Source organism: Scatophagus argus, chromosome 9 (assembly GCF_020382885.2).
Source record: "Scatophagus argus isolate fScaArg1 chromosome 9, fScaArg1.pri, whole genome shotgun sequence".
Taxonomy (NCBI): Eukaryota; Metazoa; Chordata; class Actinopteri; family Scatophagidae; genus Scatophagus; species Scatophagus argus.
This window is the reverse complement of record NC_058501.1, coordinates 14605278-14620351: the sequence shown is the minus strand read 5'-3', so window position 1 is coordinate 14620351 and position 15074 is coordinate 14605278. Positions and strand designations below refer to the sequence as shown.

At 42.2% G+C, this 15074-nt stretch overlaps 1 protein-coding gene across 2 annotated transcripts; it reads left to right on the top strand.

Annotated features, from left to right (window-relative positions):
• The first annotated feature begins 177 nt into the window (after positions 1–177).
• On the top strand, positions 178–4720 carry alg2 (ALG2 alpha-1,3/1,6-mannosyltransferase). 2 transcript variants are annotated; one of them, XM_046399108.1, is made up of 5 exons: positions 178–334; positions 1001–1172; positions 1296–1433; positions 2053–2220; positions 3122–4720. In XM_046399108.1, exons 2-5 carry the CDS (start codon positions 1002–1004, stop codon positions 3860–3862), a joined length of 1218 nt encoding a protein of 405 aa, XP_046255064.1. In that variant the 5' UTR covers positions 178–334; position 1001; the 3' UTR covers positions 3863–4720. The 2 variants fall into 2 exon arrangements, with proteins under 2 accessions (XP_046255064.1, XP_046255066.1); XM_046399110.1 differs by having other exon boundaries at positions 186–334; positions 967–1172.
• Positions 4721–15074: the final 10354 nt, after the last annotated feature.

Genomic DNA, 15074 nt, shown 5'->3' with positions numbered 1-15074 from the left:
ATAATGTATTAATAAGTATTTTAAAAAACATTAATGTATTTAGTATATTGAATATACATATGTATGTGGACTTTGATATAAAGGCAAATAATTGGACCGCTTTAACTCCGAGGGAGACGTGTCTCACGGGAAGCGCCTTCGATGCATTGAGGAAACAGACGCCATTATGGTTCTAAAATGAAGCTCGATACGCCTGATTACAATGGTTTGTGTGAGCCAACATGGCGTCCAAACGATACAGTTTCATCACAATTTTGCTCGTCGCTATAGGCATCTAGACAAGTATTATCATATGTTTCCAAACTTGGATTAGGTAGTCAGCACACAGCTTCAGGTAAATATAACTGCATTATAGCTATATTGTACTTAGAAGTAATTGTGGTGTTCAGTTACAGAGACAACTGTCGGAAAACGGACGATGATTTCATTAGCTGTGTGGGCTCCTATTTATAATCTTATCACCGTGAGTTAGCTAAGACTAAAGACACTTATCTTTTCTAAATCAAACGCATAAGTCTCACATGTGTTTTCAGTGCCAGCTAGAGGTTTTTCCTTGTAGTAGGTGGCAGAGCACTTGAGCACACTGTGACAGCCAGAGTGGTTGGCAGTAGATGTAGGATAGGTAACGTTACACTTCATGTTAAACAGTCAAGACATGACGTGGGAATAAGCAATAAATTAAATTGTGTTTCAAAACCACACGTAATAATTCATCAACTTCATCTCTGGCTCCATTTGTTGGAGGCAGTTGTTAGTATAGTATGTATTTAACATTAAGGCTGTCAGTCTTATAAATGTTTAAGATACTGTGTACATTACACCTCGTTCTTCTAATTTGCCGATTATTTGCACGGCATACTGTTACTCTGTGCTCATCAGTTTATCTGCACTCAATGCACTTGAGCAAAACATTATAGTCTTTTTCTTTTCTTTTTTTTTTTTTCAAAAAAATATATTCTGATTCAGATTCAAGGTGAACTTTATTAATTCCCGTGTGCAGGATGGTGCGGGTGGTGTTCCTCCATCCAGACCTTGGCATCGGTGGAGCAGAGCGCCTGGTGGTCGATGCTGCTGTCGCTCTGAAGTCTCACGGATGTAGCGTTCAGATCTGGACGGCTCATTATGACCCAACGCACTGCTTCTCTGAGACCCTTGACCCAGAGCTGCCTGTGGTACGTTAACACACTCCTTACTGTGTGAAACTGTCCATCAGAGATGCACAGCAAAGACAAAGCATATGTAAAATACAGAATCTGTGACATGTCATTTTATTGTTTCTATTATTCTTCTGATAGGTATGTGTAGGTGACTGGCTACCCACCAGTGTGTTTGGTTACCTGCATGCACTTTGTGCCTACCTGAGGATGATCTATGTGGCCCTCTACTTGGTCTTCCTCAGCGGTGTGGAGTACGATGTCATCTTCTGTGATCAAGTGAGTTGTGTCTTACAGGAACTACGTACCTGTCTGTTTGGCCATCACTCATTTGAGTTCCTCTGAGCCATCAGTGTGTCTGTTGCTCAAAGAAGAGCCTCCATTGTTAACAGTGGCCTGTGTATTTGTCTGTTCCTTTTTGTGTCACACCCTTTAACTATACTATGCCATGAGGTGGACACTCCCATGCTTTTTTGTAGTGTTTTCTCTTTCACATGAATACACACAGTATTTTCTCTCATACATAAACACATTACTGAGAAAATCAAGTATTCAGATCAACTTGTAAGAGGCCTCATTTCTTATGAAACTGCAATCCACCAAAATATCTAAGGCACACATAGCGCTTTTATAGTATTTGTTTTACGCTTTGTATTTAGTGGTTAGATGCATTGTTTAGCATTAATACTGTATATTACATGATTTATATTTAATTTACTTTATTAAATGTTTACTTATGTATACATTTCTTTAGTTTAGTATTAAGTTACACATTTTGTGCTTTTAGTATTTAGTTTGTTTTATTCTGCTGACATATTTGCTTCTGACCAGCCAGCAAGGTGGGGTATTTTTTGGGAGGATGTGCATTATTGTTAACAGGCATTTTATTCCTCTCCAGGTGTCAGCGTGTATCCCGGTGCTGCGACTGTCCCGTCACAGGAAGAAGGTTTTGTTTTACTGTCACTTCCCAGACCAGCTGCTGACCCAGAGAAAGTCATCCCTGAAGAAGCTTTACCGTGCTCCTGTCGACTGGCTGGAGGAACGCACCACCGGCATGGCTGACATGGTATGTAACGGTTGAGAGTTGCAGAATATATCATTTTTGTTTTGGCTGGTAGGGATTGCATGACAGGATTGTGTCACTACCATTGTACAATATACAGATGTCAAAGCAAAATTATAAAGCACAATAGTTAAAATGCTCAGCTAGAAATAAAGAAAAGGCACAAAAGTACAATACAAAAAATGTTAGTTGTGGATTAGATCAAGTTTTAAAACTGTAAGAAAATTAGGGATTTTCAAAAGATTCTCATAATGTGACCTGAGTTCATTAGGTCTGAGGGCTCTCATAGTAAACGCTGTGTGGTTTTATGCACAGATTTGAGAATGGCCAGAGGGGCCTATGTGAGGATTTCAGGCTGAGGCTCCAGGAGAGCCATGGGCTAAAGCTGTGCACATCTTCAGCATTCAACATTCAAAATCAATTTTTAAAACTAATAGGATAATGTGATACAGTTTCTCCATTTTTGTTTTCGGACAGGAAAGTGACAGTTGTAATATCGAATGTTATGAATTTAAGTCAATTCTGATGTACATAGTGGGTTTATGGCACCGGAGAGACAATCTCAGCGATACATACCTGTTGATTATGCATCCACGCATGTAACTGGAACTGCCAGTGCTCACATACATAAGCATACATAGGTGAAATATATATATAATATAATATATTTTTTTTTCATCAGCTCAAATAAATGAAAGTGATTATTTCAAATATGATACAACCTGAACTCAGGCTTTTGTAAAAGCCCGGGGCTCTGACAGAAAGGAAATGACATTTCGATTTTAGTCAGACTTAAGGATAATCAAAGGCCACAGGCTGTCGTCCAACTCAAAGGGAATTAAAATGCCTGTGATATACCTTATGTGAGATCCTTATGAACTAATCTCTCTGTACTTCTTCATAGATTCTGGTAAACAGCCAGTTCACCGCGGGCATCTTTAGGGAGACCTTTCTTAGTCTGAGAGGAGTGCAGACAGATGTCCTGTATCCCTCCCTGAACACCCGCACCTTTGATCAGCCATCCACTGAGGCACAAGGGCTGGACGGGCTGCTCCCTGAGGGAACCTCCTGCCAGTTCCTCTCTCTGAACCGATACGAGAGAAAGAAGAACCTGGGGCTGGCTCTGGAGGCTTTTGCGGCCCTGAGGAGCAGCCTTCCTTCAGGCCAGAGAGCAGGCATTCACCTGGTGGTGGCTGGAGGCTACGATGACCGAGTTACTGAGAATGTTCAGCATTATACTGAACTGAAAGAGCTTGCAGCGCAGCTCCACTTGGAGGACTCTGTCACCTTCCTGCGCTCGCCCTCTGATTCACTGAAGGTGGCACTCTTGCGGGGCAGTGCAGCCGTTCTGTACACCCCCAGCAGAGAGCATTTTGGGATCGTTCCCATAGAGGCCATGTACTGCTGCTGCCCCGTTATCGCAGTGAACTCTGGGGGCCCGCTGGAGAGCGTGGTAGACGGCGAGACGGGCTTTCTGTGCGAGCCCACTGCAGAGGCCTTCTCTGAGGCCATGATGAGGCTGGTGAGGGAACTACAGCTCCGCAGGGACATGGGGCAAGCTGGGAGGAGGAGGGTCCTAGATAAATTTTCTCTTCAGGCCTTCTCGAACCAGCTGCATGGGTATATTGTTAGGCTGAGCCAGTGACGAAAAAGCTGGAGAGGAGAGTCATGAGACAGACAGTGTAAGAGTGGAGAAATAATCCTCCCGTCGTCCTCTACTGAACTGTGAGTTGTCTGTGGACGACTGGAGTCTGCAAAGTGTTGAAGTGGATGTCTTCTAGTGGAGAATGTATGTGTATATGTGCAGGGAGGCGGGGGGTGGGGGGATGGGGTTATTATGAGGACTTAGAGGACAATCAATCAGCATTCCCCTGGAGGGGTTGCTGAGAGGAAAAAAAGGACGGCATCTCTACACAAATTAAGAAAAGAGTAACGAGTTTACGCACCCCTTCAAATGTGTGTGTGTAATACTGCATGTGTGGCAATGCTGCATCAAAAAGTCTAGCAAATGAGCGCACCGAAAGGATTGATTGTTAGAGTGAAATGTTTCGCACTGTGTATGTTGTTTTTTTTTTTTCTTCTTCGCTTTTCTACAGTACTCTTTGTCCTTGTGTGTCTTCGGGATGAAGACGAAGAATGCAGTCACCACCGTGTGCCATCAGGCAGTGCACAGTCCCAGATCGATAAACAGGATGCTTTCTACTACTTCCTGTCCACCCAGAGCTTTGTTCCCCTCCTCGCATTCAGAAGATGCTGGCCTGTCCATGACTTTTGCTGCTGCGTGGAGGTTATTAGCAGATGATAGAGAGTGTTTGGCTTTATTAGAGGTCTGGTTGATGGGCAGCGTGTCTTTGTCTGGGTCATTATCAGCAAGGAGAATAGCAGAAGGTCACTGTGTCTGCTCGCTAGCCGCCCAGCACTCCTACTGTATAGAAATGCTCTTATTGACATTCCTGAAGTCTTAATAAACAAGAGGACACATAGTTTCCTGACACTTATGGGGTTTGCTTTGTTGGTAAGTTTTTTTGGCCTTTAATAGAGTTTGCTAAGGATTTTTTAGGGTGAACGTGGAGGCACAGAAATGTTGTCAATGTTTTTCTTTTCATTGACCAGATTTGATTGTGCCTTGTGTTGTTAAAACAAGCACAGTCGGACACGTAGAAGCAGCGTTTTATTTTTGCTCATTAACAAAATTATCGTGACAGATGTACATGAGAGACACCGCAGAAGATCTTCACTCTAAAAAAAAGAAAATAAATAAGTAGAACAGTAAATTACAGGCCAATGGGCTATACAGTAGATCTGATATTCAGCCCATTTCACAATCTCTCTTTCACTCAGATATCGTCTGTGTCGTGTTCTCAGAAAGAAGAGAAGTTCTGCCGTGTGCTGTTGTAATTTCAATTTCATCTCCCGCTCCAGAATGGATGACATGACCTTTTCCAACATACAAATATACAAATCAAGTCTCCAGTCTGTGCTGAGGACGCACTGATCAATCTAAAGAAAAAAGGAGTAAAGTTAGAGCAGCTTGCAATGTTGATTTCCTCACTTAAATCAAATGAGAATGATTTCATAATTATATTCTTTAAACAAATAGTTAAATCTTCAGGAAGCAACCTGTCTGTGGGAGGAGAATGAGTGAGACAACATTCATCCAACAAAGCTGAGCTGAAGCACTGAGGACTCAACATGGAATAAAAAAAAAAAAAATACTCTTATTATATGTGTGTTCCTCATGTGGAGAATCACACACAATTACACAATATACCATAACCATGGAATACATACCTGTTTGTAGCTCTTCTTTAACTTAAAAACAAACATGAGCCTGCACATGCATTTACAGACCTGTAAGTAATGCTGCATCATGATAAAAACTCCTGGTCATATTAAACATCGTCCACCATCGTCCAATGTTCCAAAATGTCCACTGTTGCTGTGAATTGAGGTCAACAAATGGACTAAAGTGCATTTTTCAGTTGTTAGGACTCTGTGACCAGATAGCGTAATGGTTGGAACACCATTATTAGCCCCAGATAAAATCACTGTAATTCTTTCACGATTAAAGGCAGCCTAATATGTTAGCTGTCAAGCTCATATGTGTTCTGTTGCTCTACCGGGTTCAGACACACGCTGTGAGACAATCATGCAGCAATGATTTTTTGTCATATTTATTTCACTTTGTTTACAATGTGGGTAAGTTTTCAATTCCCACTTCTCATATTGATTCAGATATTTCTGAGTCAATTTTAGAAGCTGAAATGCAAAGAAATCAACAGCAATACTGCGTGTTTTTCAGAGGTGAAAATGATTTGTCCCTTTAGGTCCAATTAGTGCAGGTGGCCTTAGTTTTATTTGACGTAGATACTAAGGTCTCACATTTGGAATATCACAGTGTTAGACCTCGGTCAATGTATGTTAGTGATGTCTTTGATGTGTACAAATAGATGCAAAAATGTGTGTGTGTGTGTGTGGTCCCAGTTCTACATATTCATAACTGACATTTGAGGGCAGCTTGATCTGTCACTACCTGGGAATTCAATAATAGGCACAGATAAATTGTTGATAATCTTTCTCATAAATAAATAAGATTCCAAATGCAATGTTTTATTGCAAATTTTAGGTTGTTTTTTTTTTTTGTTTGTTTTTTTTTTTGGAGGAATCTGCTTGGTGAAGAAAACAGACGTCATGACCACTGAAGACAGAAAAACAATAAAAACATTTAAAATATTTAAGGCAAAATGTAGGTTTAACATTAATGACTTGGCTGTTTTAACGAGCCCAACGTGTGATTTAACATGTGATTTTCATATTAACTTTGCTTAAAAAGTAACTGTGGATAGGATGGTCCTTTATGGCACTGGTTTATACAGATATTACTGAGTGTGTTTCCACAGCTCACAATATACCGAGAATACATTTCTTAAAGAAGAGGAACTCAATAGATAGAAATGAACCACTGTTACTGCAGTGTTTCCACATGCAGAGATATTAAGAGTAGATGATGAGGAGGCCGTTGCTGCGGTGATTTAGGGGCCCCGCTAGGCAAGATGATAAAAAGGCCCCGAGGAGCCAGAAAGACACAAACAAAAGCGCACAGCAGTAAACACTCATGAGGCTCCATTCAGTGTAAATGTGTCCCACTTTGCTACCTACACGAGAAGCCTCTTTTCGATCAGAAACTGTCTTCACCTCAGATTTGTGAACAAAAAAAATAAAAAATTAAAAAGAATCAATGTCTCTTCCTCTGCTCCACTCCCACCCCCCCGTCTCAGTGCCCTGTGGTGGGGTGGTTATTGAGATCACGGTGTGTCTGAGTGGCAGTGATAACCGGCACCCAGGTGCCACTGGCACATGGTGTTTAATTAATTAATGAGACCGCGGGGTTGGTTTTCTAATTCCACCTAGCCAGCACCGGGGTGTGGGGGAGATAGCCGTGAAATGTTTAGGTGTGTGTTTTCAGGCGAGGAAAAGAGAGATGTATGTGCGAGTGTGTGCGTGTTACGGGTGTATATCTATTTTGTTGGCAGTTTGGGAGCTGGTTACCTTGTTAGTGGAATATTAAGTGTGTACGGAATATTTTTACTCTAACTTTTAATCACGCCTTGTGATTGGAAGTTAATCATGGACTAAATGAAGCTGATGATGAGAGAAACACGGTTATTGTTAATACATTAATCTGAATTCCGGCAGCCTAACCAGGTCATGGATTCATTGCCCTGAAACAGAGAAACATACGTGAGATTTAAACATAATGCAGAAGTGGATCATGTGCATTGGTGTGTGTGTGTGTGTGTGTTAGGCAGATTTGAATATAATGAAGTGGGTGATTCAGGGTGAAGAATGTTAGAAGTCGTTTAAACAGAGTGAGCATTCTATGATTGATAGTGAGGGTCTTGTAACTTTTAAGTGAATGCACAAAAAAATGGTAACCAAACATTTTCACTTAAAACTTTCCATATTTATGTGATTCCAGATGCTGCAGGACATTTTTAAGAAATACATGTTATGATAAAGATTTATCAGAAACAGTGCTCTAATGTACCAAGATGCCACATGGCAGTTTATCAAAAACAAAATCTAAAGAGATTAAAGACCTCAAAGCTTTATTGATTACTGTGCAGTGAAAGGTTTGGTTGCTTCCCTCTCGATTGCCATTTATAGATAGGAAGAACAAAATCGTGTACAGGTAAAAATGTAAAAAATAAAATACAAAAAGTGCACTTTCCAAAACTGTTCAACCTATTTATTAAACATACAAACATAATTAATTTTTTAATCATGAGATGTTGAAGATGCATTAGCGTAATGTAATATCGTCTTCCTTCTCGCGCCGCACATTTTCACAAGAGACAGGAGGAGTTTTACTGAATAAATGTAACAAGGAGAATCAGCCTTCCTGCTCGTGAATGACAGAATATGCTGAAACAATAGGAGAAACTGCATTTGTATTCACAGCTCATCTTTAAGAGCCGTTTTACATGGTACATGTTAGCAAATTATGTATTTCACTCTTTACTGCTTCCATAAACAATTCAAATATATTAGCTCACCTCATAAATGTTAACACTGCACAACTCTTACATCGACTCCGGCAAACAGTCTTAGGAGCTCGTGTCGCAGAGGAAAGGAGTGATTTACTAAAGCTACATAAAACTCTTCTCTCTGTGGGAGATCACAATAAAACTTCTATAATCAGTCATAGTGGAATATTATAAATAGCCACGATAAAAAATAGCTTTATGGCTCAGGAAAGAGAATATTATGACTTGTTCTACCCTGACTTAAACTATCTTATAGCTTAAAGATAAACGAGTCTATAGATTTTCATACATTGGACATCATCTAATTCACAGTAGATTTACCCATGAAATGTGAGCAGTGTTGTTTCACGTGTAAAGTTCTGAAGAAATGCACACCTGCACTGATGGCGTGCAGTCAGATAACAAACAACACAGGACAGCATATAGAGAAAATGAAAGGCTTTAGGCACACTGTGTTCTAATACGCTGATGTGTAACTTATCAACGTTATCAAAGTTAACGTTTCATTTAAAAGGTGCTGCACGCACTTTATCGGGTCCGTGAATGTTATCTGAAGCTGTCACTTTTTTTTTTTTTTAACCTTGATGTCATTTTTCTTCACTCCGACTCCGGATGCTCTCATTTACAATAGAAACATCTGGTGTCTTTTAATGAAACGTTTCCAGTCCAGGAAGGTTTGAAGGCTCTCACAGCTCAAGATAGCCTCGTAGCATTGGGCTCAATCCACTCCACCACTGGTACCCCAAATCAGCCTGCTGTCCAGAAGGATTAATCCAGAACAATGTGCGCCACAAGCAAAGGATAAGGATAAATGGACACTGGAAAGGAAAGAAATCTATTAGAAATTGCCAAACAACAGCTGGGAGCCATGAGTGGAGCGATGAGTCTTGTTGAAGACACAACCAGGACAAGCAGATAAATTGTTGTTCATCAGAAAAGAATTGCATCATGTTAACACTCTCTTAAGCCACAACTAATCATTTCTTTGTATGTTCGACTAATAAAATATATATATATGACACAACATAGCAATCAGGGAAGTTTAGAGGAATTGATAGTTGTGGGTTTTTGTTTGTTCAGACTCAGGCAGTGCAGATAGTTCTGGGTTTGTTTCTGTTGTTGGAGAAACAATGGACCACTCTAACTACGTGTTCAAGTTATCGTTCGGACCGTAATTACAAACAACCTAAATCAGAAAAAAATGTTCAAGTCAGCCTCCAATTTGTAATTCTGAGGTAGAGATACTGAACACTTCAGACAGGGACATCTCCAAAAGAACTGCACGAGTGGCAAAATGGTGTTACGGTGTTAAATGGTGTTAAAAGGACTGAAAAGCCATCACTGCTGGAACTTTTATCAAAATTAAACTCCAAGTTTAACATTAATCTAATCAGTTCAGCTAAAGGCAACCAGAGTAGATGAGGTCATTGCAGTTGTGCGCATTGTTTTAAGTCCACATACAGAAATAAATCTTGAATTGACACAATTTTCATTGTGAGGAACATAAGTTAAAAATAAAGCATCGGCATAAAATTCTTTTTAGTCTGTACAAAAAAGAATTTCCCTTCGGGGATAAATAAAGGAATTCTGAATATGATAATAAGGGCATTTCATTCTGATTATTAGTTAAAGCTAACTGGCTCCAGCGCCATCTTTGACACATAGGCAGAAAAGTGTCATACGTTTTCACATGCAGCTTCTCAAAAAGAAAGTGAATGTGAATGTGTGATGTTGAGGACAACAAGCCGAATTATCTTCAATTTAGAAATAATACTGTGAACTTAATGTTTTTGTTCACCTGCTTACTTAAATTCATGTCCCAGATAAGTGTGTGTCTGAGGAACTCACAACAAACACACACAGATATCCTGTCTTCCTGGAGCAGCAGGGCAACACAGGAGCAGAGAGTGCGGGGGAGGAGGGGGGAGGAAAGGGAAGAGAAAGGAAGAGGCAACAGGAGAACAGGCCTCCTATTGAACTTGGCTCTCTTCCAGCGCTCAATCACCCAGCAATCAGCTGTGAGCCAGTCAGTCATACCGGCTTTAGAACAAACACATTAACATTTGAGTGCACATTACATGAGCCCTCACTTACGCACACACACAAACACATGCTGTCATCGCATTAGACACTCATGCACTCACACACACACACACACACACACATCCAGGCACAGTTTAGCACCAAGGGGATTTCTGCTGCACTCTTACCTGGTGCATTTTTTTTCTGATTTTCAAGCTTTTGTGCCTCAGAAGGTTTTTTTTTTTGTTTGTTTTTTTAAACAGACAGCGGCCTGAAGGTGGTGCGTTTGGTGTAGTTCTGGTGGGGACTGGCTTGGGGCGACCACAGGAAGGGGTCTTTAATGATGGGAGTGGAGGGTTGAGATAGACAACAGTGCATCTTTTAGAGTGTGTGTGTGTATGTGGATTGACGTACAGAGAGAAGCTGGCTTGGTGCACGCTGATCAAGGGGTACCATTGCCCACCTATGGCCCAGAAGGAACTCACGCATGCCTGCAGCTACGACTCCACAGTGCTGTGCAGGAGAAGCCAAGCGGACCCCCCCCCCCTCACAGCTGGGGAGGATAACCTCCGGTGATTACACTCACTGGGGTGAATGTCAATCACGCTGTCTGCTTGAATGTATGTGTGTGTCTGCATGTGTGAAACAATGCCCCTCGATTGTTGATGCAAGTATGCTTTATGTACAACTATGCAATTTTAGTACGCGTGTGTATCTGTGTGTGTGTGTATGCCCAGTGCCCAGTGATGGCCTGTTAGATTGAGCTGTCAGTCGGCAGGCAGCAGATGAAGATTAATGGAGCATGCAAACAATAAGAGGCTGGCAATGATCATAAATATGCTAATGGACATTATCAATACACACTCACTGACATGCATATGAGTGTGTGCGTGTGTGTGTTTGCGTGTACAATATCCATGCAGCAAAGATTTGGGATAGGAGGTGATTCAGGTTACTGAGTTAAAATCGTTCTCCCTCCCTTTGGGATTCACACCAAAAAGCCATGCACACACATATACACACACACTCACACATTTTGAAGCTGGCGGTGTGTTGGCTGACTGATGGATGGGAGAGACACGCGTCCCATGTGCTATGTTTGGGTTGTGGGCTACAAGAGGGAGGGGAGGAGAGCTCATTGAGTAGATGACATGATTGGTGTCGCATTAAAATGTGTTTATTTAGTGGTTTGTGCGCGTGTGTGTGTGTGTGTGTGTGGGTGGGTGTGTGCGAAGGGCAGTGGATAGTGATGATGTCTGTGCCAAGCTTCTGATTAAGACTACAGGTTCAGCTAATGGCACAATGAGAGGCTGATTAAGAGAGGAAGAGATGGTGAAAAAAAATAGAGTGGAGGGAGATAAAAGGGGTAGATAGACAGATCTATTCACTAAACTGATGATGGGGCTCTTTGTTGTCTCATTCCATTCTGCGGCTCTCTGGGGTCCTTCCTGTGTCTGCAGCATACACTCATTTTTTAAATGAAAAACCTTTTTCTTTATCTCTCTCTCTCCCTCTGCTTCCCCCTCCTTCCTATTTTTGTCCCTCGCCGCCCATCTGGGTCACACGGCAGATAAGAGAAATACAGGGGCCCCTGAACTGAAACCTGGTCATCTACTTCATCACCTGGAAACGCACGTCTTAACCTCCTTCAACCTACTTTTCACCCCGGTCGTTTCCCCTCCAGTAGCCTCTGCCCGCTTTTTTATGCTCGCTTAGGGTTGGCAAAGTCCACTGGGAAATGTTGGGGGCTCACGGGCCTCTACAACCTTGCTTGTCCTTTAAACACACGTGCACTCTCGCAGTCACAGACTCACACACACGCCATCCATCCAGTCCTGATGGAGAGTGTAATTTGTGTGTGGCTGGGTAGCAATGGATGGAACATGCAATGTAGACATAAGGACGTGGTTATGATGGGGGCTAATGAGCTCACAGGGGACACTGGGATGGAGGGGCTGGCCAATGGCACGCTTGGCTCAGATGCACTTCTTTGGAGAGTCCCTGCTGAGCTGAAACTGTTGCCATCCCGTGGGAATTTGCCTGTATGAGTGTGTATGTGTCTGGGTAGTTCCCATTTGAAAACCCAACAGTCCCTGTGGTCATTATACACTCATTCTGCTGAGCTGGTCATTATTGCGCTCCACGGACAGGGGTAGTTAAGCATTTACATGTTGAATCACATTGGTCCTTAAGTCAAGGTCACTGCTAACTGGTAAGACACAGAGGAACTCGCTTGTTTTTGGAGTGCGACTGAGCATGATACACTGCTCTTGGAAGCCAGGCAAAGCATACTCAGAGAAACTCAGTGATGATTGCAAACTCTGCATCAGTGGGAAGTGTGGGTGTGTGCGAACAGGTGTGTGTGACAGTGTGTCATTCTCTGTGTGTCTCATTACCATGCATCGTGTGTCAGTGTTGTCCAGGAGGCTGAGCCTCCGCACTGTGCTCCAGGGGAGAGTTATAGATTACTGGCTGGAGCAGGCAGGGGCCAGGGGAGCCGCTGGAGCCCAGACTTGAGACCTGTAGGCTGGGCACGGCTCTCAGCTCATCAGCCTGTCTCTTGAGGATGTGGAGCTTAACCTGGAGCAAGGCTCTGATTAACCAGACTAATGACAGTACAGCCCCCAGCTCCCACTGCCCAACACCATAATCACTACTTAAGGCCCTGGTTAGTCGGTGTGTCTGTATGGAGAGACAGCAGTGTCACAGCTTAATGGATAACTCTACTGAAAACAAACATTTTAAGTCAGCTGTCAATACAAGCTTTGAGTGTGGCTCACATGGCAGGAAACCAGTGCATGAGAGGCTGGAATGAGATCAGACACATTCAAAGCTTAAATGCATTTTTCTGTGTTTGTCAGCCAAACATGTACATGTGATCAAGTGTGTGTGCATGTGAATGTGTGCCTCTGTGTTTGTGTGTGTATGCATGTGTGTGCCACCACAGTTGGAGGTGTTTAACGAGTGCTGATTGATGTCTCATCTGTGCCACCTTATCTCTAAAGCAAATATTTCATCAGCACAATGGAACCTTTCAGCCTTTGGTAAACACAGAGACCCCAACAGACAAACTGCAAAAAGCAAACAATGTATGCAAATGAGACAAAGACAGACATGCTTTTGTTCATATCCCACTGGTACAGAAAATTACCTTATAAGTGTAATAAGCACACTAAAGATGTGTGTCTTTATGTGTGTGAAGGTGGGAGGGGTAGGGTGGAGGAGCATTTGCTCTGCAGACAGATGAACATGCCAATAGTGCTTACTGTTGTCTGTGAGTAAAGTGATTTCTGACAACTGCTAAATGAAACCCTGCAGCTAGATCACAGGCCTGCTTTATGACTGTTTGTGTGTGAGAGAGAGTTAAAGACAGAGGTAATAGCTTGGTGTTACAAGAGGGGCTGAGTCGATAGGTGATCTAGCTCCTGTCCGGTAGAGAATGAGGCGGGAGGTATCGTCATGTGTGGCTTTATTTCTGCAGTTCCATCAGGGAATAAAATGATACCTCTGCAGTTCTGCGATGCATACAAGCATTAGACACGAGCTGCCAAACAGTAAGAGAACAAAGAGAACGAGGAGAGGTGAAATACCACAGGAGGCAACGTGGAAGCAGACCTGGATTAAAGAATAAAGCTGGAGTGATTCTATATTTTACTTATTGTCCACAAATCCCTTTAAAAGATAAAAACAAACAAACAAACAAAAAAACACACAAAAAACAGCAATATGTCAACCTGTCTCTAAAAAAGAAACACAAATAAATAGTTTCATTTGTTTAAAAGGTCACTATAATTTCTAAAAACAGCCTGATGCTGAAATTTTTTTAGGGGTTGCAAAACCACACAAATAGTGGTTTTGTTGCTGACTATTTGCATATGGTGCACTAGTGGGTATTTTACTGAGCACAGCGTGGGATAGCCCCAACTGTGCCTCTCACGAATTACTGTTTCAGGTCAGAGCAAAGTTTTTCTGTAAGATAATATCTGGTGATCTTTGAAAAACCCAGAGGGTGGTTTCATGGCATTTATTGCTGTTATGAAGCTATTTTCATAATTCCTATAGTTTTTTTTATTTTTATTTTTTACTCTGGATGAAGAAAAAAAATTCCACCCATGGCACAATAAAAAAAGATTTTAAACTTGTTCCCCAAACTGTGACTGTGAGTTCCATGTGGGCAGCGAGAAATGACATAGGCCTATCACTGCTTGTTTCGCAAGACAGAAAAACACACAATTTGTTAGCAGGATCGATTTATTGTTGGTTTTTTATCCTTTCTTGGGATTAGTTGTCAATAAGAGGAATATAGAATACAGAATACAGATGTGAGTATACAGGACCTATGTTCAGTTGGCCCATCTTCATGAGTCTGCAGGGGCTGTTATTGACTGACAGCCGTGACATAACATGAAAGGATTAATATATGTGCACAGACGTACAGTTGTGTGTGTTGCTGGATGAGCACCAACCATGCATTTTTCTATTAGTGTGTGTTTGTGTGTGTGTACGTGTTTAGCTCTGCCTTTACAAGTGCCGGTTGATGGCCAAGCAGAAGACAGATCCAGACGTGCACTCGCAGCAGCTGTGTTTCTGAATGAATCCAGCGGCCATTGTTCCTGCTGTCACTAACTCGTCTCTCAGGCCCAGGAGACAAACTGCTGACATTTACCAGCCATTGCCCCCCTCCCTCCCCCCCACCTGCCTGCCTCACCCTCTCCTCATCTCTTCTCTCCCACCGTCCCCTTCGTCTCTCTGTCTCCGTCTCTGTCAAGTCCCTCACTCATTCTCTCT

Coding starts and splice junctions, on each gene's coding strand:
- alg2 (XM_046399108.1), top strand. CDS start 1,002: ATGGTGCGGGTGGTGTTCCTCCATCCAGACCTTGGCATCGGTGGAGCA. Junction 1,173..1,295: donor TTGACCCAGAGCTGCCTGTG/GTACGTTAACAC, acceptor TTCTTCTGATAG/GTATGTGTAGGTGACTGGCT. Junction 2,221..3,121: donor CCACCGGCATGGCTGACATG/GTATGTAACGGT, acceptor ACTTCTTCATAG/ATTCTGGTAAACAGCCAGTT.